The 24,199-nt window shown below is 57.8% G+C and overlaps 1 protein-coding gene across 2 annotated transcripts in view; it reads right to left on the reverse strand.

Annotated features, from left to right (window-relative positions):
* FBLN1 (fibulin 1) overlaps positions 1-24,117 on the reverse strand; it is an 87,681-nt gene extending 63,564 nt beyond the window's left edge. The window contains exons 1-3 of one of the 2 annotated variants that reach the window (XM_003125955.6): positions 23,918-24,117; positions 8,125-8,230; positions 5-140 (exon numbers count right to left, since the gene is read on the reverse strand). In XM_003125955.6, the coding sequence (XP_003126003.3) occupies positions 5-140; positions 8,125-8,230; positions 23,918-23,996 (321 nt within the window). In that variant the 5' untranslated portion in view covers positions 23,997-24,117. The remainder of the gene's footprint in view (positions 1-4; positions 141-8,124; positions 8,231-23,917) is intronic. The other variant, XM_005663736.2, reaches the window with a different exon arrangement.

Raw genomic sequence — 24,199 nt, forward strand, 5'->3', positions numbered from 1 at the left:
TCACCTTGACAATCATGGCCTCGAGGCTGGCGTTGTCGCCCTGCGGGGCGGCGCAGCTGTCCCCCTCGTCTGCCAGGCTGATGCCCGCAGCACAGTGTAGCTCCTCCAGCTGGTTCTGGCAGCACTGCTCCTGGACCATCCTGCGGGCAGAAGGGCAGGCTGGGCTCAGGGCTCTGCGGGTGAGGGCTGCCGCGGGGACGCAGGGCCTGGGGGCAGGACCCCCTCGGGGATGGGCGCTCGGTCCTCTTTGGGTGCCCCTGCCCTTCCCGGTCCCCTCACTCGCCCACAGACACACACACAACTGGCACACAGAAGGCGCTCGACAGTGTTTAATTAGAAAGACTGGGAAAAGAAAAAGAACAAGGGAGTTCCCCTGTGGGTTAAGGGTCCAGCATTGTTACTGCAGTAGCCTCGGTCACTGCTGGGGCTTGGATTCAATCCTTGGCATGGGAAATTCTGCAAGCCGCCAGCGCAACCAAAAAAAAAAAAAAGACAGACTGAATGCAGGGTGGTATCTGGCTGGGAGACATGCGACTCTTAAAAAGAGAGAGAGAGAAAGAGACCCAGCTGTGTGGCCAGAGCCCCGGTTCACCTCTTTGATCTCAAGTCTCACCCACAAAAAGTTCCCACTTCTTTAAAAAACAAATAGCTGACTGCTGACCCTGAGACAGGCCCGGCCACCCTCCATCAAGCTGAATTCTTCCCAAGACCCATCCCCAGTTTCCAGCATCAGAGGAAACAGCTCCAGAGGGGTGGAGTAGCTTTTGGCCCAAGGCCACAGAGTGCGGGATGGTGGCATCCTTGCCCCCCGGCCTTGTCGGGGACTCCAGGAAGAGCCTTCTGCCTTAAGCCAGAGGCATCAAGGCTTGTGTCCACAGAAGGACGGTCACCTGTCAGAAATGGTCCCTCAGATACAGCTCAAAGCAGGCAGGTGAGCGAGCAGGAGGTGAGTCACAGGTGTGGCTCCCACCAGACCCCAAATACATTGGCTTCAGCCAAAGCCAGCAAGGGGCAGGAGAAGCTGCCCAACCCCGGCTGGTCTGGAGAGGCGGGCCCTGCCGGCCCCGCTGTACCACCAGCCAGGCAGCCTCTGCCTGTGGGCTGCAGCCCCGCCGGCCCACCCACAGCCTCCATTCTGGGGGGCTGGAGCCCTGCATCTGCCATCCCACATGCTTCTAGAACTGCCCTCCGGCTCCAGGATGCAGCCGTGTACCCAGGCAGACCTCAGAGATACTGCAGGTGTGGTTCCCGGCAGCCACGATAAAGCGAGTCCCCATGAACTGTTTGGTTTCTTAGTGCATCTAAAGAACTCACTTTACGTGCAGTATGTTTCATTTAGTTGTGTTTACGCCGTCCTGCAGTCTACCAGGTGTGCAATGTATGTTTCCTTTTTTTTTTTTTTTTTTTTTGTTGTTGTTGTTGTTGCTGTTGTTGTTGTTGCTATTTCTTGGGCCGCTCCCGCGGCATATGGAGGTTCCCAGGCTAGGGGTTGAATCGGAGCTGTAGCCACCAGCCTACGCCAGAGCCACAGCAACGCGGGATCCGAGCCGCGTCTGCAACCTACACCACAGCTCATGGCAACTCCAGATCCTTAGCCCACTGAGCAAGGGCAGGGACCGAACCCGCAACCTCATGGTTCCTAGTCGGATTTGTTAACCACTGCGCCACGACGGGAACTCCCAATGTATGTTTCTTAATGAAACATCTTTATGGCTAAAAAAATGCTGACCATCTTCGGCCAAACGCAGTGGCCCCAAACCTTCAACTGGTCAAAAACGCACCCTTCGAGGCACCATAAGATGAGATAGGCCTGTGCGCTGCTACTGCAGATCTACTCAGGCTCTGGGTGGATCTGAGAACAACAGGCACTTCACCAAACTGTCAGGGGGAGCAGGCTGCTGTGCATCCATCCAGCCCGTCCCTCCAAGATATTTACTGGCTGAACAGAAAACAGGGTTGTAGAAAAGCTGGAACGCTCGTGCATGGTCGGTAGGAATGCAAAACGCTGCAGTAAGGCAGTTCCCCAAACTCTTTAATAAAAGAGAATGACCACAGGACTCGGCAATCCCCCTTCTGGGTACAAACCCCAACGATTCTAAAGCAGGGACTCGCACAGATGTCTGCACACCCACGTTCGCGGCAGCATGGCTCTGAATCGCCAAAAGATGGAAGCAGCCCACGCGTCCATCACATGTGGTCCATACGGACCAGGGACGAAATCCTGATACATGTTACAACGCGGGTAAATTCTGGGCCAGAGGACTGAAGGCTCAGTGACATAAGCCAGGCCCAAAAGGACAAATACTGTGGTTCCACGTCTCTGAGGGACCCGGGGAGTCAAATTCCTAGAGACAGAAAACAGGAGGGGCGGGCTCAGGGAGGGGGGGAATGAGGAGGTTGCGTTTCCTGCGCTGGACTCTCAGTTTGGGAAGATGAAGAAATTCTGGGGACAGACAGCAGTGATGGCTGTACGATGATGCGAAGGCCCTGAACGGGACACCTGAAAATGGTTAAGATGGGAGTTCCCGCTGTGCCCCGGTGGGTTAAGAGCATGACATAGCGTCCATGAGGATGTGGGTTCGATCCCTGGCCTCCCTCAGTGGGTTAAGGATCCAGCATGGCGGCAAGCTGCAGTGTAGGTGGCAGATGTGGCTCGGATCTGGTGTGGCCGGGGCCGTGGCCGTGGCCGTGGCCGTGGTGTAGGCCGGCAGCTGCAGCTCCAATTTAATCCCTAGCCTGGGACCTCCATACGCTGCAGGTGCAGCCGTAAAAAGAAATTAGTAGAAAATTTAAAGAGGTACTGAACGAGGACTCCATTAAAAAAAATTTTTTTTAAATGGTTAAGATGGATGTTTCACTGCAATTTTTTTTTTTAATTTGGCTGTGGCCCTACTGTGTGCCAGGCCTGTGCAGAGGCTTCGGGGACGGGGAGAGGAATGGCCTGGCGGGGGAAGAAGGGTCTCGCACACCTGAGGAATCCAGGGGCAGCGGTGCCTAAACTCTGCCCTGGCGGGGCTGGACTGGCGCTGGGCGTCCACAGGTCTGCTCCCCGCTTCGACTAGGAACAGTGACCCTGCATGCCACCTGGGTGACTGGCTAGCCTCCTTCAGGTCCTGGCTCAAACCCTCATTCCCAGTGAGGCATCTCCAAACAGCTCTACCTAAAATTGTAAACCGGCCCCGATCAGGAGAGCCCACCCCCAGCCCTGGTGTCTCCGTTCTCATGACACCGGGTGTCTTTGTACAAACCACAGACTCCCTCCCTCCGTCACCGTCTCTGTCCTCTGGAGAAGGGACCTTGCCTATCTCGTTCTCTGACTTATCCCTGTCTCATCGAAGGCCCTCAGTGATCTTTGTGACATAAATCCATGCAGGGGTTCAGAGCGTGCCTGTTGGACCGAAAAGCATCAGCTTGGTTCCTGCTTTAGGTTTTGGCTCCATGTGTAGCCAAGTTCCTCTGAGAGACTCGGGGGCTTGATTCAACCAGAGGTTTTAGGCAAATTTATACTTGGATCTAAAGAATGCTGGCCCATGGTTAAGGCTAGAAGGCACGGCGATGCGGGAACTGGGGGGAACGCTGGCTGCCGTTTCCTGATGGCCCCACAAAGTGCCATGCGTTAGAGGCTCTGCAGAGGCCGGCAGGGCTGGGCTGGAGCCCGGGTGTGCAGGGAGGTGCAGGTCCCCACCAGTCTTTGTCCCCAGGGCCTCTCTGGGTCCTGCAGCACCTCGGCGCCTTTCCCCCCGGACTCTGCCCTCATCCCGGGCTTAGAACAGTGCCAACGATGAAAAAGGATCGGGGGACGAATGAACACTTAAAAGCAGGGAGCCTGGCAGGACGCCACTTGGAAAGGAGAAAAATGACACTAGATCCTTTGAGTTCCCAAGTGGCTGGTGGTCCGTTTCTTGCTTTTTTTTTTTTTTTTTTTTTGTCTTTTTAGGGCTGCACCCGCGGCATATGGAGGTTCCCAGACTAGGGGTCTAATTGGAGCTACAGCTGCCGGCCTACACCACAGCCACAGCAACACCAGATCCTTAACCCACTGAGTGAGGCCAGGGATCGAACCTGCGTCCTCGTGGATACTACTCAGGTTCCTCACCTCTCCTTTGCTGCGTCTTTTACTTTTTTTTTTAATTTTTATTTTTTTTGTCTTTTTGCTATTTCTTGGGCCGCTCCCGAGGCATATGGAGGTTCCCAGGCTAGGGGTCCAATCGGAGCTGTAGCCACCGGCCTACGCCAGAGCCACAGCAACACGGGATCCGAGCCGCGTCTGCGACCTACACCACAGCTCACGGCAACGCCGGATCCTTAACCCACTGAGCAAGCACAGGGACCGAACCCGCAACCTCATGGTTCCTAGTCGGATTCGTTAACCACTGCGCCACGACGGGAACTCCTTTTTTTTTTTTTTTTTTTTTTTGTGCTGCGTCTTTTAACTGTTACTAGTAAGAGGACTGGATTTCTGAGCTGCTCTCTTCCTTCTCTGCCTTTTCCTGGAAAACGACCCCCGCTCCCAGCATGGCTGTGCTCCCAGCATGCCCGCCCCACGGCCCCTCACCCTGGCCCCGCAGCTCCAACGTGGCACTCAGGGTCATCTGCCACATACCATCCTCAGCTGATGGGCCGGGAAGGCACGGAGGGCTGGGGGAGGGTCTTGTTCTCCTGAGTGCCCCCAACAGTGGCACTCAGTGGAGTTAAAACCCGGTTGTCATCTTAGCTGAGCTGTGTCCCCAGCTGTGTCTTTGAGCCAGGACCCCAGGCTTGGCCTCTAACCCCTGCAGACCGTACATATGGGGTTCAGACCCAGGCATTCCGTGACAAGAGGCAAGGGTGCAGGGCAGACTGGAGGCAGGGCAGGGCAGGGATGTGGTCACAGCCCATCAGCTCAGCGGCGAAGTCACCAAGAGGCCTGGGACACAGACGCAGCCCCTGCCCGTGAGCTGAGGGACGAGGCAGCTGGCTCCCCTGGGGAAACAAAAGGCTGACGGCTGACAATCCGGGTCCCGGGAGTTCTCAAGTGTTTCAAGGACCCTGTGATGTAGCAACTCACACTGTCCAGCCAGAATTCCCTCAGGTCCCCCACGATGAAGTGGGTGAGCCCCACCAGAAACAAGTCAGGGGTCGGGGGGGGGGGCCTGGACTTGCACCCACATTTCCCACAAAAAGGAGAAGTCAGCCCCTCTCAGCTGTTCAGATGATATGACTTACATTTCAGGAAATCGCTTGACACATGTCAGAAATTTACCCCTGATTTACCCCAAAATGGAGATGCGGACGCAAAGCCCTGCTGCAAAGCCAAGAAGGTGTTTCTGCATCGTCTGGAGCCCACCAGGGATTAAAGAGAACCCTAAGGAGTCCCCATTGTGGCGCAGTGGAAACAAATCCGACTAGGAACCATGAGGTTGTGGGTTCCATCCCTGGCCTCCCTCAGTGGGTTAAGGATCCAGCCTTGCTGTGAGCTGCGGTGTAGGTTGCAGATGTGGCTCAGATCCCACGTTGCTGTGGCTGCGGTGTAGGCAGGCAGCTGTAGCTCTGATTCAACCCCCAGCCTGGGAACTTCCCTATGCCGAAGGTGTGGCCCTAAAAAGCTAAAAAAAAAAAAAAAAAAGATAACCCCATACTTAGTAAGGGCATTGGACGTTGGTAATAAATTCGGTTGTGGCTAAACCCCAAATGCACAGTCGGGCCCAGAAGCCCGGCGCCTGGGAGCTCAGGATCTCCAGCCCCGCGCGGAGGGCCGGGCGGGCTGGCTGGCGCCTCGCTGTGTGAGTCTGTGATTTACAAACGTGCGGCCTGTGACTAGTTGTGCTTTGTTGAGGTTTCAAGCCCAGGACCTCCCACTGCGACGTATTTGGGGACTGAGTCTTTAGGGAGGTAATTAAGGTTAAATGATGATCCGGGCAGATCTCCTGCAATCTGCCTGGTGTCCCCAGAAGAGACGAGGGCACAGACATGAGGGCGGGGACGCCACGTGGGGCCTTGGGGAGAAGGTGGCACCTACGAGCCCCTGAGGAGTCAAGCCTGCCGACACCTTGACCTCAGACTTCTGTCCCCCAGACTGTAGACAGCACGTGTCTGTGGCTTAGGCCACCCGGGGCATTTCGGTGGCCGAGCAGATGAAGATGCCCCCACTGCCTGGCTTCGTGATGCCTGCTCGCCTTACCTCTGAGGTCAGCACGGCCCCAAAAGGAAACTATCACTGCCCTCGCTTTAGTATTGGGGAAACTGAGCCTCCAAGCGGGCTCAGGTCACACAGCTGGAAATCCAGCTGTGGGGTGAGGGGCAGGGCCCCGGGCCGGCCCAGCCGCCTATCCGGGCAAAGTCTGTCCACAGAATGCCGGGCACTCACTGCCCAGCTTTGCTCCGGAGCCACCAGCCGCCCTCTGACATTTGTAGGGTAAAGCCCAGCTTGGGAGCCAAAAGCCCAGCCCTCACTCACTGGATGCACCATAAATCCTAAAGGCCTGGGAGTTCCCGCTGCATCTCAGCGGTAATGAACCTGACTAGTATCCATGACGACTCAGGTTCAACCCCTGCTTGGCTCAATGGGTTAAGGATCTGGTGTTGCCGTGAGCTGTGGTGTAGGTCAAAGACCCAGCTCCGATCTGGCGTTGCTGTGGCTGTGAGGTAGGCCGGCAGCTGTAGCTCTGATTCGACCCCTAGCCTAGGAACTTCCATATGCTGAGGGTGCAAGGTATGGGAGACAAGAAAAAAAATCCTAACAGCCTGGTCTCCCAGCTGATTCAAACCGTCCCCGAGCCCTGCTGTCTATTCCTTTGTTTGGTCTCTAATGCTCTTGACTTTGCAAGAATCTCCTAAATCAAGCTATCACAGCTGGCAGGCAGCAGCCTCTGCTCGATGCCAACACAAATGCAAAACTCCAGAATGAGGCGAATGCCATTCTTTCCCTGGCAGCTCTCCACCCAGCATCCCCCGGCTCCAGGTGTCACAGCAGCTTGACTCGGATGGAAGGCAGAGAAAATGAACAGATGTCGAGTGCTGGGACGTGTTCACACCCCCGCCTCCCCGACCTCTGCTCCCGGGCAAGCAGAGCCAGGTTCAAGTCCTAACGCCACCCCCTACCAGCTGTGCGTACTGGGGACAGCTCAGTTTCCTCATCTGTAAAATGGGATCAGGAGCAGTGACAGATGACAGGATGAGCATCCCAGGCCCAGTGCCAAGCAGGTGCTCCACAAAGGCTCGCTCTTGTTCTTACTGTTATCTTTACGTGATGGCCAACATTGCCTGCCTCTATTGTTTATTCTAAGCTTGTATTCTCCCAAAACTTTGAGGGCGCTTGAGTCAATTTAGGGAGAAAGGAATAAACCTGTCGGATCCAGGAGTTCCCTGGAGGCCTAGTGGGTTAAGGATCTGGCGTTGTCACTGCTGTGGCTTGGGTTCCATCCCTGGCCCTGGGAGGGGCCACAAAAAACAACAACAACAACAAAAAATAGATAGTGGATCCAGATGTTGGCCACTGCACAAAGTGGTCAACTGTCTGGCAGGACTTTTGCTCTGGGGCTGGCTCATCTGTGTTTTCAAGGTTTGAAGATGGCCCCTGCTTTTTTTCTTTTTTAATGGCCATGTGGAAATATTCTGGCCAGGGGTTGAATCCTAGCTACAGCTTCCACCTACACTGCAGCTGTGGCAACACCGGATCCCTTAACCTCCCCTGCCAAGCTGGGAATCGAACCCTCACCCTGCCAGCGACCTGAGCCCCTGCAGTTGAACCCTTCACCCACTGCGTCACGGCAGGAACTCCGCCCCGGCCTTGATTTGCAAAGCTACCTCCGGTCAGCCACATGATGTCACCTGCCCTCACAACCACCCCCTCTCTAGGGGACTTGGCCACAGTGTCCACCTATGGCCATGAGGGCTTCTTGGTGTGGCCCAGTGACACATCAGGCCACCCCAACCATGGCACAGGGAGGGGGCATGGAGTCCCTTCGAGGATGGTGGGAGCACAGAGGAGGGGTCGAGGGCCCACCGCACTTCCCACAGCCTGGGCGGATCTGGCCCTGGGTGCCCAGCCTTCCCAAGGGCGCCTGGCACCCACCATCCCTGCATCCTCTGCGTTTGCCTCGACGAACACTCTTCAGGAAAAGCGGCGGCCACGGGCAAACGTACCTGCATTCCTTGGATTCCGAGGTGTAGGGCAGGGAGCAGTCCTTGTGCTGAGTGGCCATCTGATGTCCATCTGTACAGCAAGCCTCCATGGGGACCTCCGCGCCAGCTGTGCAGAGAAGAGAACCGGGTGACTGGGGACAGGCGACTCCCCGCACCAGGCCTGAGGTCCCCTTGGTCGAGCAACCTCCCTCCAGTGGCCAAGGGCACCCCCCTCCCGGCCGCATCACCGGGACGCGGCTTCCTTTGGCCTCCTCTACAGCATCAGGCCGGATCTGAAGAGGCCGGAGCATATCTGTTCCTTTAGTCACTCGACAAACACGTACAACTGAAAACTGAGCACACCCTCCGCTCCCCTTATTAAGGCCTGAAACCTCCACTACCACCTGCTGAATCCACTGCTGTCGGGGCTGCAGCTCAGCAGCCGGGAACCCCTGCTCCAGCCAGACGCCGGCAACTCGGAGGGGGACCTGCCCAGATGGGGTTTCTGCCTTCGCAGTGCAGAGGGCAAGAAAGACAGGTGCCATGATCAAGGCATGACCGAGTTCCTCTCGTCCGGCCCGGCGGTCGGGGTATCCTGGACCTGACTCCTAGGGGTCCGCGATGGTTGTCTCACTAAAGACAAACAGTGCAGAATGGGGGAGGCCTGGAGGGGCCGAGCACCCCAAACTGGGACAACCAAGGAAGGCTTCTCTTCAGAGGGGGGACCCAGCGTGGCAAGTGGGAAGTGAACACCGGGGAGGAGGAACAGCATAAGCAGAGGGGGGAACAGAAATGTGGGGCCTTAAATGCCCCCGGCTGGCTCGGTGAGAAGCAAAGCGCCAGCGTCGCGGGCTCTCACTTAACTGCTGTAGCCACCTGCTAGGAAAGCATCAGTCTCGCCACGCGGGTGAGCAGACGGGCGGGTGCTGGTCTCTGCCCTTGATCTGCCCCCAGACCACAAGTTCAGGTACAAAAAGGTGAAAGGCTCAGGTGGGTCCAGCAGGTGGCACCCCTCCCGGCCACACTGCGACCCCATCCCCAAAGGAGGACCAGCCGGGTACCAGGCCCCCTCAGCATCAGTCCCCACCACAGCTGGGAGGAAGCATGAGTGGAGTCACCAGCAGAAGGTCACCTCTTGGCAGAACATGTCAAAATTGGGCTTTAAAGGAGTTCCCATTGTGGCTCAGTGGAAACGAACCCGACTAGCATCCATGAGGATGCAGGTTCGATCCCTGACCTTGCTCAGTGGGTCAGGGATCTGGCGTTGCTGTGAGCTGCGGTGTAGGACGCAGATGCAGCTCAGATCTGGTGTTGCTGTGGCTGTGGTGTAGGCCAGCAGCTGTAGCTCGATTCAACCCCTAGCCTGGGAACGTCCATATGCCACAGGTGCGGCCCTAAAAAGCAAAAAAAAAAAAAAAAGGTCTTTAAAGAAACACCAGGTTTTCTCACTGCTGGCTCTCCCGTGCCCCACAGCGTAAATCCCGCCAGGCTTGGTGGCGTTTCCTGGCACCAGTGGCCTTGGGGCCCTGTTGAAGCTCATTATTCTTCCAGGCTCAGCCCTGGAGGTGGCCCAGTACGAGGCTGCTGTGTCCTAAAGCTCCAGCAGCGACCACGAGCCGGCAGCCACCTCCAGCATCTCTGCAGACAAACTGCGCCTGGAACACAGGGCCCTTGAACCCCCTGCGGCAGCAGGTGCTCACGTAGAAAGAGCCCACGGGCAAGGTCAGGGTCTGGGTGAGGAGCCGAGGCTGGGCCGGCCATTTGAGCCAGGAGGAAGAAAGGCCACACAAGCCCCTGGACAACGACGGGCCCCCTGTCCTAGGGGAGCTCCTCACTGGCTCGGGCTCCCCAGGCCGGCAGAGGGACCCCGAGGTGGTTTGGTTAAGGGGGACGGACTATCCCAGAGCAAGGTCTGCCAGTCCACGGCCAGCCCACCTGTCCCTACCTTGTTCCCTCTCTACAATCCCCTCAGTGCCACCTGGTGAACCTGGGGGTCACCCAGGGCCGGGGCTCAGCTAAAACTGGCATCGCCGGCTCCCCAGCACCAAAGGTTAAGGTCCATCACGAGGGACGGCCTCATGGCTGCGGGGACGCCCTGTGGGGATGCCCTCCAAGGCTCCCCCTCGCTCATCACCCCTTCCTTCATTCTCGCTCCAGTCGATTCCACAGAAAGTGTCCACGAGACGCAGGACCCCACCTGCCACAGATAAAACGCAGCCCGTGGCTCACCCCCAGGATGGCCGTGACTCAGCCACGTGGCCTGACACCTGGGCTGTTGTCCCCTGTGAGGCCAACCCTGCTCCCCCTTCACCCCAGCCCCAGCCAGCCCCACTGAGCCCTCCCACCCATGGCCTCACCCCTGGGGGGGGTCTCACAGCCCCTCCAGCCCTGGCCCAGCCCCATCTGGCCTCTCACTCCTCCCAGAGCCTGCCGGCCCACCAGCCTGGCTGCCTCGCCCTCCCTCCCCCGCAGGAGCTGGGCCTGCCTCTCGTCCTCTCCAACCTCAGCAGCTGCAGAACTGATAAGGAAGAGTCAGCTTGGGAGCCCACCAGCCTCGGGCTCCAATCGCAGCTCCAGTGCTTTCTTGCTCTGTGACCCTGGGCGGGTGACTGCACCTCTCTGAGCCACAGCCTCTCTGGTGCCAAATGGGGCTCCTGATACCTTCGGAGTTGCTGAGGGGACGGATAAAGCTTATAGAGCGCACAGGGGAGGTGGGTGACATGTGAAAGGAACAAAGAGAATTTGGTTGCTGTTGCCTGTGAGAAACGGGGGTGCTGCAGCCCCACTTTGGGGTGCAGAAGGGCCCCAGGATGAGTGGCAGCCCCTAAGCCTCCCTCAACTCCGAGAAAGACACGCAGAGGTGACCTCAGACTCCTGCAGCCGGCTCAGCGGGGCGAGAGCTCGGTGCCCTGAGCCATACAAACACTTGGAAACGATTCCTGCTGGGGAGCCTAGACCACTCTGAACCTTATTCTCACCAGGACGATGAAACGCTGTTTTTTGTATTTTTTTTTTCTTTTTAGGGCCGCACTCACGGCATATGGACATTCCCAGGCTAAGGGTGGAATCGGAGCTGCAGCTGCCGACCTGCACCACAGCCACAGCAACGCCAGATGCAAGCCACGTCTGCAACCTACGCTGAGGCTTGCAGCAACACCAGATCCTTAACCCCGTGATCGAGGCCAGGGATCGAACCCACTTCCTTGCAGACACTATGTCAGGTCCTTAACCCACTGAGCCACAACAGGAACTCCAATAAAATGTTAAGTCATTCGCTCCATCCAGAAACTTGGAATGTCCTTGGAAGGCACCAAGCAGCCATAAAGCTGTAACTCTTGTGCAAAGTGGAGCCTCCGGGCAGCTGGGGAGATGCCCACCAGCTAAGGAGACGTTCCTGCCCAAGAGCGCGATGAGGCAGGTCAGGGCAGAGCTGGCAGACACCACCATCCTCCTGGGAACCACGAGCCCGCTGCATGACGACCCCACCGAGACGGCTCTTCCGTTCACCACCTCTCAGCCCCCAACCCCTTAAATTCCTCTTTATGCCACCGTGCCAGGCACACGGCGTCACGCCTTTGAGCAGTAGTGTCACCTCCAACCCATCCCTCTCTTGGCGTCAGCATCACTTCCAATATTGCATCGGGGGGACCCCCCGCCCGGGCTGAATATCTGCACCTGTCAACCTTGTGTTCAGATTCTAAAGATCCCAACTTGGCTCCTCTACTAAAACCGTGTTGAGGACGGACAGTCTGGCTTTGCGGGCCAATATTTATCTTCCCCTACGTCCTGTAGGACAGTGGTTACACAGCCATCCTTGGGGCAAAATTACTTTGGGGAAGCAACTTTTTGTTTGTTCGTTTTTAGGGCCACACCCGCAGCACATGGAGGTTCCCAGGCTAGGGGTCGAATCGGAACTGTTGCCGCCAACCTACACCACAGCCACAGCCACGTCAGATCCGAGCCACGTCTGCGCCCTATGCCACAGCTCACGGCAACGCCGGATCCCTCACCTGCTGAGCGAGGCCAGGGATCGAACCCACATCCTCGTGGATACTAGTCAGATTTTGTTTTCTGCTGAGCCACGACCTAGGGAAGTAACTTTCCGTGATTGTTGTTTTTGAGAGCTGAGCACATGCCCAACATTAAACTAAAACCTTCTTTAAATTTTGTATTGGTGACAACATTCTACTCAGTAAAATAAACCAGCCACAAAAGGACAATGACTACGTGATTACACTTATATCAGGTTCCAAGAATAGTCAAAAACCAGAGACAGAAAGTAGAATGAAGGTCGCCAGGGGCTGGAGGACGGGGGGGCAGGGTGGGGGGAAGCACTTAGGGTTTCATGGGGACAAAGCTTCCATTGCGGGCAATGAAAAAAGCTCTGGAGGTGGCTGGCGGTCAAGGTTGCACAACAGGAGACTCCTTGATGCAGCGACCTGTGCTCTCAAAGACAGCTAACACGGTCAGTTTTAAGTTATGAGTATTTTTAAAATGCATTTAAAAAATTCTACCATCTTGCGTTAGGAAGGGAACTGGAGGTTTAAACCACTTGTCATTTTCAATCGATGCTGTTTTATGCACTCATCCGAATACTGGTAAAGAGAATTAATGTGCCAAGTTGGGGGTTTTTTTTGGCTGCGCACGTAGCATAGAAAAGTTCCTGGGTCAGGGCTCAAACCAGAACCACAGCAGTGACAACGCAGAATCCTTAACTGCTAAGCCGCCAGGGAACTCCTGGTAAGCTGTATTTCTGAGCCTTCTTGCAGAGCAGTTTGGTGGTAAATGCAATGGTTTCCACAGCACGTTCTGAGACCTCAAACGGCAAGAGTGCAAATGTTTTTTAACAAAGTAAATTGCACCTTTGCAACCGAAATAAAGATGATTTAAAAGTTACAAACAGAACCAAACCTCCCCAGGGAATCACCCCTCCCCAAGGTCTCGGCAGAGGGTGGAACAGGTGGAGGAGAGAGAGAAGGACTGAAGTTCAGACGTGCCCGGGCTCTGACCCCCGCATCGCCGCGGGCACCTCGGCTTGCTCTTGGCACCCGGGGGGTCAGGTGGCCTCTCAGTTGGGTCCCATCTCCAAACTGGGGATGACGTGAGGCCCAGAGAAGCACCCCCCTTCTGCCTCCACCTGTGGACACGTCCATCGACACCCACCCTACCGGCCTGTGCACCCCGTCACATCCCCCCCCACCCCTGTGTGGCACCTTCTCAGGGGTGACGCGACCCAGACATGCTCAGACTTGGGGGGAGGGGCGTCACCTTGCAGCGTGACAAGTCCTTTGGCAGAAGGGCCACAGAGCAGAGGCAGCGGCTCCCTGCCAGAGCCCAGAAGAGATGAGAGGGAAGACACCCCCCCCAGCTTCCCGCATCCCCCCCCGACCACACCCAGCAGGGGCTCAGCAACATCAGTGGAGGAGAAAAGGGGGGGCAGCTCCCTGGCTATGACTCCACTTTGTGACACAGGGCACATGGCTGGGTTGGACAGGAGACAAGAAGAGAACTGAGGTGTCACCCCCCCCCACCTGATGCCACCCCTCACCGGTACCCAGGGTTTCACCATAGCCAATAGCATCAGACCAACCAGGTCCACCGGTGGTCACAGACCCCTGGTGGCACCTCCCACGGGGCGTGAAACTGAAGAAATCTCAAGCAGAAGGCAGACCCTGCCATGTCTAAGTGGCCTTCGTAAGTCACCTCAGGGAAGCAGCCTGGCCATCATCACCGCTTCCACCTCTGCGGCTGGAAGCGAGGCCACCCGCCCACACCGGCCGTGTGCTCACTGCTCATCTCCCGTCCTGGCTGTAGGTGCTCTTAAGAGAGAAGTGGGGGAGTTCCCTGGTATCCCAGGGGTTAAGGATCCTGCGTTGTCTCTGTCGTGGCGTGGGTTCCATTCCCGGCCTGGGAATTTCTGCATGCGGCAGGCACGGCCAAAAAGAAAAAAAAAAATTTTTTTTAAAAGGAGAGAGAGGAGTGGGGCTTCAGGCAAGTCTGGAATCTTCTCCCTCAGATCCTCCCTCTGAGCGGAAACTGCAGCAGAGCACAGTTTTAATCTCTGGTCCCTGTGATCTGGACGTGTGGATGAGACCCACCAAGATAAAGTTCCCAGACCTCATCCTGCCAACGTCTGGGGCATTAAAATTGCCTTTCTGTACACGACATGCTGAACTCCGAGACGGTGGCTGGTTAGCTCTCTATTTGGCTTTGTTTTATTTAAGCTTTTTTTTTTTTTTTTTTTTTTTTTGATCTTTTTGCCTTTTCTAGGGCCGCTCCTGTGGCATATGGAGGTTCCCAGGCTAGGGATCTAATCGGAGCTATAGCCACTGGCCTATGCCAGAGCCACAGCAACGCCAGATCCAAGGCACATCGGTGACCTACACCACAGCTCACGGCAATGCCGGGTCCTTAACCCACTGAGCAAGGCCAGGGATCGAATCCACAACCTCATGGTTCCTAGTCGGTTTCGTTAACCACTGAGCCACGACGGGAACTCCCTATTTAAGTTTTTTTTTAGGGCAGCACTTGTGGCACGCGCAGGTTCCCAGGCTAAGGGTCGAATCAGAGCTGTAGCTGTCAGCCTACACCACAGCCACAGCCACACCAGATCTGAGCCACGTCTGCGACCTACACCACAGCTCACGGCAACGCTGGATCCTTAATGCACTGAGCAAGGCCAGGGATCGAACCTGCATCCTCATGGATACTAGTTGGGCTCGTTACGGCTGAGCCACAACGGGAACTCCCATATTTGGTTTTATTTTAATACCCTCACGCCTATCTGTTGCACAGCACTGTCTAAAGCTGCAGCAAGGAGTTAGAGGGGTCCTCGAGGGGTCAGGACCCTCATAACTGGGAAGCCTGACATGCAGTGAGATGCCAGCAGGAAATTCCAACCAAACCGAACCACACACCTCAGCCCATCCCCACCAGACAGCCCCCTTCACCTCCTGAGCCTGGGGAGCCAGCAGGGGCCCCTCCTGGGATCCTTTCATGTACCAGGCTCTGGGCCGGGGGTGAGGGATCCAGTCAGGAGTCTGTCCTCAAGGAGCAACACCCCAAGGAGATGCCAGGCAATTGTCACCCGGTTGTGCCCCAGTGTCTGTGCCTCTCTCTGCAGGACAAGGATGAGGACAGACCCGGCTCCCTCTTCAAGGCCCCCTGGTCTCCCCAGGAGAAGGCAGGACATGCAGAGTCTGCTCTCCCGGCTCTGGCCCCGTCCTCAGCATCCCAGCACCAGACGGCTGGTGCCACGCCAGCCCCCTCTACAGAGAGACGGGGTCTGGGAGAGAAACCAGCTAAAGGAGGCAGCCAGAGGGAAGGAGCAGTAGGCAGATGCCTGGGAGGCGAGGAAACGCGGCTTCCACGTTGTTCCTCCAGGCGGCTCATGGGGACCTCCTGGTCCACGCCCAGGGGACATGCCCCCATCTCTAGGCATCCTCCCAACAGGACCCAACTCCCCTGATTCTCCTCTCACCTCTCAGACCACGTGTGCACACCAGTCAGGTATCCTCCCCGCACCCGGCTCTTGGAAACCGAAGCTCTGCCAGGCTGGGGGTCCTGCCTGGGTCCCCTCGGGCGAGCTCGTTCACGCCAACACCAGGTCAAAGGGCCTTTCCTCGGGAGCTCCCTTTGTGGCTCAGCGGTAATGAACCCAACTAGCATCCCTGAGGATGCAGGTTCGATCCCTGGCCTCGCTCAGTGGGTTAAGGATCCGGCATTGCCATCAGCTGTGGTGAAGGTCACAGATGCAGCTCAGATCCCGGGTGGCTGTGACTGAGCACAAATAATGAACCGTGTGTGACCTCGGAGCCACGCGGGCCAGACAGGCGTCCCGTTCGGCACCCTGCCCCCGAGCCGGCCCCAGAGCAAGCACGCAGGAAATGTCTGTGAAGGAATGAAGGCCAAAGGACCTCGTGGGATCCTAGCAAGTCTAAGAAACGGGACAGGAAGAGAGGAAGCAAGTGGCCCGCGGCCACGGGACACGCACAGAGGCCGCCCTGGAATCTGGCTGTGACTCTAAAGCCACACGCCCACACCATAAAAGGCTGAAGGAGACAACAGTTCCCCCCACCCCACCCCCGAAGCAGGACTTAGAAAAATGCAGACTTTGCAGTTGGAAAGATGAGTGAGGCCGTTCAGTGTCCTGCTTGCCAGCACAACGTCAGGACTATCAGCTCCCTGGCGGCCTCAAGGTTAAGGATCTGGCATTGCCGCTGCTGGGGATTGAGTCCCCGCTGGTTCCGATCCCTGGGCCTGAACTTCCACACGCCTCGGGGGAGGCCAATAACAATAAAAAAAAGAATACAATGCCAGGGCCTGGCTGCCCATGTGGGAATCCTGGTGCTGCCTCTTAGCCGTGTGTCCCCAGCCCTGGCCTCTGTGCTTTGGGGCTCTCCCACCAACGACAGAGGATGGAGTGACGGGATGGGACAGTGGGCTTGTGAGAGAATCCTTAGGTCACAGCGGGAAGCACAGGTAGGTACCAAAACTTCGAGTACCTCCCATTCCGGCAGGCAGCAGCATCCAAAAGAACTAAGTTCAAGAGAAATACTGGCAAAAAAAGGAAGGAAGAAGGAAAGGAAGGGAGGAAGGAGAGAGAAAGAAGAAAAGACGGAAAAAAGGAAGAAAGAGAGGAAGAAAAAAGGACTGGCTCGGCCCACTAGCCTAAAACACACTCATGCCTGGTATCTAAACACCAGTCTTGGCGACATCCCAGCTACCAGCCCAGGCTCGGGGGACGCCCCTGAGGAGCTGAGCCGCCTTCTGCTCCCCCACAGCAGCCTGGGAGGGCTCAGAGCCGAGGCCACCCCCAGCCCCCAGCCCCCCACCCCGCCCCCTCCCTGGGTGGTCTCATCCAGCCTCACTTAGGGGCCAAGACTCCCATTTCTGTCTGCAGCCTGGTCTGGCCCCCGAGCCTGGACATCTAATGGGAAACTTAAGGTGTCCCCATGGAACTCTGATGCCCTCCCCCGTCCTGCTTCTCAGCCTCAGTAATTAGCCGTCTTCAGGCATCCAGAGGCTGCGGCCAAAATTACTGGGTCACCCCGAGTGATTCCATCTTTCTCACCCTCCACATCCAAGCCTTTGTGAGTCCTCCCCACTCTGCCTCCCAACGCCCTGAATCTGCCCGGTTCTCCCCAGCCCCCCACAGCCACCCCCTCCAGGGAGTTTCTGGCCCTGGACCCTGCGGGAGGCTCCCCCCCCCCAGCATGTTCTGCCTGCACTCTGGTCCCCCTGTGATCCAATCACCACGCAGCACACACAGGGACTTCTAGAAAAGTTAATTCCGGGAATGTCAGACCCCTGCTTCTGCTCCAGGGTTGCCCCGCGCATCTAGGATAAAATCCACAGGCGGCACTGTCATTGTTTTTTTCTGTTTTGGCTGCCCCGGGCCAGGATCAGATCTGGGCTGCAGTTGCCACCTTCGCCGTAGCTGCGGGAACACCAGATCCTTTAACCCAGAGTGCCTGGCCGAGGCCGAACCTGCACACACCGATGCAGAGAGGCTGCAGAGCTTTGCACCACAGTGGGAGCTCCTCCCGATGGAATGTTTAAGGCCTCCCCCACCTCGGCCACCCTCTCAGGCTCCTCCCTCTCCCCTCCCTTCACTCCTGGTCCCACCGGGGGCCTCCGTGCCCACTGCTCCCCCTGCCCCAGTGCTCTTCCCCGGGTCTGTCCACTCAGGAGACCGCTCCTCGCCGCACCCATCTGAGCTCAAGCATCACTCCCCTTCCTCCCACTTGGGAGCCACCCTTGTCACGGTGTGTCCCCGTCACTGCAGCACAGGTCCCCAGGACACTCTGGTCAGTGCCTGCTCTTAGAACGTGCAGCGGGTTGAATGTGCCCCAGACAGATATGCCCACGTCCTGACCCCCGCGACCCATGGACGTGACCTTATTTGGAATAAGGGTGTTTGCAGATGGAATGAACGACCTCAAGACGAAAGCGTATCCTGGACTATCCAAGCGAGGCCTAAACTCAGAGTCGCACAGAGAGGAGACAGAGGAGGCGGCCTCGAGAAGGTGGAGGGAGAGGCTGGAGTGAAGCGGCCGCAAAGCCGAGGAGCTGCCGGAGGCCCCAGGAGTGGCGAGGGGCAGAGAAGGCTGCTCTGCCAGAGCCTCCGGAGGAAGCAGAGCCCTGCAGACAGCCTGACACCCGACTTCCGGCCTCCAGGGCAGTGAGGATAAATTTCTGTTGCTTTAAGGCACTTGGTGGCAGTCACTGTCACTGGGTCCACAGCCCCCGGAAACCCATCCAGCACACAAGCTCCATGGGGCAAGAATCTTATCTCCCCCCGTCCCTGGGGCCTAGCCCCTCACCTGACTCCTCCAGGAGCACTTGTTGAATAAATGAATGCAACAAGGTGACAAAAGATGCCTGTGTGACAAACAGCTCCTCAAGGGCCAGGCCCAGCTCACAGGAGATGCTTGGGAAATGTCTGCAGAACAAATCTGAAAAACAGCCTACAAATGACACCACTTGGCAGCTGAGTGACCCCAGACAAGCCACCTCCTCTTTCTGGGCCTGTTTTCCCATCTACATAACGGGAGTGGATCGGCTGATCTGCAGGTTCCCATAAACAAACCATTCCTTCACCGGAGTTCCCGTTGTGGCACCTCGGAAATAAATCTGACCAGGAACCATGAGGTTGCCCATTTGATCCCTGGCCTTGCTCAGTGGGTTAAGAATCCGGTGTTGCCATGAGCTGCGGTCTAGGCCCCAGACGAGGCTCGGATCTGGCACTGCTGCGGCTGTGGCTGTGGCTGGCAGCTGCAGCTCCAATTGGATCCCTTGCCTGGGAACCTCCATATGCCATGGGTGCAGCCCTGAAGACCAAAAAAAAAAGGAAACCATTCCTTCACCAATTCTGCTCATTACCAGAACCCTCCTGGGCCCCATCAGTCCCCAAGGCTGGTTCTTTAGTTCTTGCATCTTTGCTACAAGCCACAAAGAGGGTGCTCCTCTATGTGGTGTCCCCTCTGAGTGACCTGAAGCTGGCCGCGCAGGTAATAGCACACATCACAAACCCTTCACTTGGCCAAAAGAAGGCTCTGGAATGAGTGACCAGGGGCCCTTGCGAATCAGATCCCCTAGGAAGCAGGAGACGGGGCTGGGTGGGAATCCAGTTTCCGGACTGCCGGCCCTGGCCATGCAGGCTCAACCCTCTGGCAAGCTTACTTGGCAAGGCTGGGGCAGTGTCCCAACAGATTAAGCAGGGATATGATTTACACAAGGTCCAGGGCTGGTCTTTTCAGAGGCTGGGCCTGCCCCGCCGTGTCCAGCACACAGGACCAGCCAAGACTATTTTCTTTTATAAAGATGCCAAGAAGGGGCCACTCTCTCTACCCTGAAGACGGTTCCAGACCGCTCCCAGCATCCTGCGGCCAGAGCCAGCTGAGCCCTGCAGTGTGAGGAGCATAAGGGGCTCTGGCTCCTTGGGGGCCTCCTGAGCCCCATCCCAGAGGGCAGGGAGGAGGGCCTAACTCAGGCCACACCCACTGTGGAGGCGGGGCCAAGCCAGACCCTGGGCTGGAGGGTCCAGGGCAGGCTGAACCACAGATCTGAACCAAGACAGGTGCCACCACCTGAGGGGCCACCTCCTGCCAAGCCAGCTGAGAGCCCCTCAAGGGCCCAGGCTGTGGCTCCCGCCTCTATGGTCTCCCCCCACCCCCCAACACCCCCATGAAAAACGCCTATTCCTTCAAAGGGGCCTCTTACTCGTTTACCGACCAAAGTGCCCTCCAGCCAAGGGGTTAAACGCACAGGGTCCCAGCTTCTCTACTTGGTACCTCGTCCTGAGCGAGGACTGGTTTTCCAACGCCAGTTATCAGTGTTTGTAGGTTCATGAGCTGAGCCAGTATTTTTCTTGAACCTGCTCTTCCTTTGAGAGCGTGTCTCCTGCTGGAGTAAACGCTCTAGACCTTGGCTTACACGCCTATAAAATGGAAACAGCCATAGGACCTACTTCACAGAGTCACTGAGAGAAGTAAATTAGTGACTAAATGTAAAAGACGTCAATTATAAGAAGCTCCTCAAGCAGTATTTAAGGAACCAGAGAACAGAGAGGGGGCGGGGGTTGGCCAGGCTCTCTGGAGTCCCTTCCAGAGCTGGGACCAGTCGGCTAACCCTGGTGGCCCCCACCACTAGGCGGGTCAGTGCAGGACCCTCCTGAAAACCTGCAGGCAGCTGGCTCCCTCCTGCCCCCGCCTCTAGGTCGGACCGGCCTGGGGGTTAAAGGAGGCAGCCAGAGGAAAGTGCCGGCCGCAGGGCAGGGCACAGCCTCCAGTCCTGCGGAGTCTGCTGGACGATGTGACAGATGACTTAGCCTCGGCGCCACACCCTCCCAGCTCTGCGCTCCCCTCCATGCTGGAGGGTCTCTGATCCCAGGCAAGTTGACAACTTGCGTGCCCCCCCTCCTCCGTTATCTGGCCACATTTGAGATCATTACAAGGAAACTGGAACCCTATGAAGCCTGCAAAGGCCTGTGTTAACAAAACTGTTACAATTTGTTTTGAAAAAAGAAGACAAAAAACTTTTATTGTATAAAATGTACCGGCAAAATATGCACCCTATTAGAAATGTTTTCCTGCAAAGCTGCTCCACCTTCAGAGGAATGGGGGGTGAGGGGGGTGTTGGGGGAGCTGCTGGAGAAGTCCCCAGGCACTGCCGTCTTCCCCAAGCACCAGGCAGGCCCTCCTTCTGCTCCTTCACATGGCAATTTGCATGGCGCCTGCTCCAGGAAGTCTTCCCTGACTTTCCCAGCTGAAGCTGGTTTGTAACTGTTCGCTCTTCTAGACCTTCCGGGGATGCGACCCATGGGCAGCAGGGTGGGGTCTCTCTTCCTCCCTGCCGAAACCCCAAGACCTAGAACATTCTCTGGCACTGAGCTGCCTTCAGCAGGTATTTAGCATACAGATGACCGGATGCCTGAGGAGGCCAGCCGAGGCCACCCTGCACGACTGGGCCAACACAGCTTTGGGGCTCAACAGTTGCCAGTTCTCTGGCCCTGTGGGGCCTCCTTCCCCGCAACTGGCTGGGGAAATGCACCCTTAATAGAGCAATCTTGGGAAAAAGGACACTAGCCTGGTCCAGGAGGGGGACAACACAAATCACAGAGAGTAATAAATTCAGCCACCACGAAAGGCACTGCCCTATGGTCCCTCCCTCAGTCCCCAGGGTCCCCTGTGACCTCCACTTTACAGATGAGAAACCCGCCAGACCACCCCTGGGATGACAAGGTTCTTAGCCATCCCACCAACGGCCCTGGCAGCCTGCTGGGTCCCCAAGGTGAGGGAACCACGCTCCCCCCCAAAACACACACATCATCAGGGCAGCAAATGTGGCCTGAGTTGGGGTGGCCTCAGGCAGTGCCAGGAGGGGGTGTGTGACCAGGAGTGGTGGCCCCACAGGAGAGGCCAGGGCGCTCCAGCCACCCCCTACCCCCACCTCAGCCCATCCGCCCCGTCGCCCCCCGACTGGGAAACTTCCAGGAGCCGCAGGGGCGCAGCCGCGTGTTTCAAGCCAAGTCCTCGCCCCTTTGTTCTCCTCTCTGTAATCAGTCGGAAAGGCTGCCCGGCTGGAGCCACAGGCCAAGAAAGTCTTGGAGGAAAAACACAACCCGTCTTTCCCCCTCCCAGCCCGGCGCTCAGGAAAGCCCAGCAGGATGGACGGACGGAGGCAGGACAGACAGACCCGTGGTTCCACCTCTGTCCCTCGGCACCAAAGTCCAGGGCCCTTCTGTGTCTGTGGCCGGGTCACCAAACGAGTTGAGCAGATCAGCTCACAGGCTCGCCGTCAAGGCCTTTTCCAAGATCACTTTTAAACTGCATGTTTCCTCTCGGACCCCAGGGCTCTGGGACAGAGGGTGGGGACAGTGTCACCCTGGACCTTAGCAGGCTTCAGGGCACCTTGCAGCTCTGAGCTCGCAGGCACAGGACGGAAGCAGGCAGACTTCTGACTCCCTCACCCCAAACCACACTAAACTTATTGAAATTCAGAAGAGGGACCTCCCCCAGCCCCCAAAGGGCCACATGGGGTCTCATCGGTGTGCAATTAAGAAGTTTCTTTCACACACTTCAGGTTAGGCCCTTCCCTTTGAAGAAGCTGGTTGCAAAACCATCAGGCAGGCCGGGGAGCCACTCCAGCCAAGCGAGTCTCCTTCGAAGCTGCACACGGCCAGGCTGCAGGCCACTCTTATCCCACAGTGGGCAGAAAAGAACAGCCATGGAGGATCTGGGGACCTGGGCTCGGGAAAGTTCCACTATGTCTTCTCTCTGGGCCGCGGTTCCCTTGTGTGTAAATTACAGGGAGTTTGGGGGCCCTCCCGTTTCCAATAGGGGTTTGCGTGACCCCCAGTCTGAAGCCCCTCTAGACTTTCACTGCAGCCGGCGGTCACCTGAATTTGCTTCCTTCCCCGCCTGCCTGACCAGCTCCTGCTCAAACACCACTTTCTCCAAGAAACCTCCTATAAGCCCCAGGGCCAGGGATGGTTCTTGCGGCCAAGAAGAGCAGCCTGCCCGACCCCCCCCTCCCCAGCCCCCACGAGATGTCCCCTAGGACCTGCCCAGGATGGCATCGATGCCTAGAACAGCCAGAGCTCAGTGAGGGTTGGCTGCAGGGAGCAGGGGAGCCAAGAAACCTCTGCAGAGCTCTCCCTGCCCCCGCCTGCCTCTCAGGGAGCCCTGAATCCCTGGCTCTCAGGGAACCTGAATCCCTGGCGGGGAACCCTGAATCCCTGGCGAGCATTACCTGGGACAAGTGACCTTTGACAGAGGAGGAGGGAGGTCACCTGAGAGTTGAAAAGAAACTCAACTAAGCCAGAGATAAAGAATCTGGAATTCCGAGGGTGATGTTCGGGGCTCTTATCTGGGCCTGGCCCCAGAAAGGCTGGCCTGGCTAACGACTGTTGAGCCAAGGGTCGCAGAAAAGTCAGAGGTCATGGCTGTGATCTGCAGGGCCTTGCGGTCCAGGAGCTCCAGGAGCTCGGCCTGGAGGATTAAGGAAGAAAGAAGGATGGGCGGGTGCTTGTGAGCCCAGCGCCGTCGGTCTCCAGGCTGGGGGCTCTGGGCCTGGGTCCGCTAGTGGAGATGCCCTGGCAACCCACTGTCACCAGGTGGGTGGGTTTGGAAGTGGCCTGTTCCCAGCCACAGCTGAGCATGGATCCTGGCAGAACCTCTGTTTTGGGGCCCCCTGTGCCCCAAAAGGGTAGGCGGGGGTCTCCCCCCTGGCAGCCATCATCACCCTGAACACTTCCAGGCTCCTCCCCTCCTTTCTGAGTTCACGTCCAGCCCCTACTCCGTCCATGACTGGTTTTGTCTCTTGTTCCCCGTCCCCCGCCCCCCGCCGCCGCCCCGGTTTTCTCATTAGCAAGCTGGGTATGGAGCCCCCAGCAGGGTGGGGAACAAGTGTGTGCCAGGGCACTCCAGGTGCAAGGAACGGGGCACCAGGGTGCTTGGCAGCCACCAGGCAGCGCTTCCTCGCCCCCCGCCCGCCTTGGCCCCAGTGGGCGGGTGGGCAGAAGGATGTGTTTGGAGGGCTCCGTCTTTAAAACACGTCCCCAAGTCAGTGAGGCGATCAGGATGGAAGCCAGGAGACGCGTCGAGGGGGGAACGTCGCCTGGGCCCGGCGAGGCGCAACTCCAACATCCCCCCGCCCCCGGGCCGCCGAGGGGGCGCCCGCAGCTCCAAAACTCCCACGGGACGCGGGGCCGGGCGGTCCGGGGGTGGGAGAGACCCTCGAGCCGCAGCCGTCGACTCGGGGCGCCTCCCCCCGCTTCCCTCCCGACGCCCCCCTCCCCCAGCGCCCCTACCTGGGGCCGCCAGCAGCGAGAGGCCGCCAAGCAGCAGCAGCGGCAGCGGGACCCGGCGCGACGGGGCGGCGCGCTCCATGGGGCGGCGGGCGGCGGAGCGGACAAAGGCGCGGGGGCGGCGGGCGGGCAGCGCGGGCTCCGAGCTCCGGCCGAGCCTCCGCAGCCAACGCAGGGCCCCGGCCGCGCGGTTCAATTATCCCGCCCCGGAGGAGGGCGCGGCGGAGGCGGGGCCAGGGGGCGCCCGCTCCCCCTCCCCCTCGACCGCTCCCCGCCCGGGACCTC

The sequence above is a fragment of the Sus scrofa genome, chromosome 5 (assembly GCF_000003025.6).
Source record: "Sus scrofa isolate TJ Tabasco breed Duroc chromosome 5, Sscrofa11.1, whole genome shotgun sequence".
NCBI lineage: Eukaryota > Metazoa > Chordata > Mammalia > Artiodactyla > Suidae > Sus > Sus scrofa.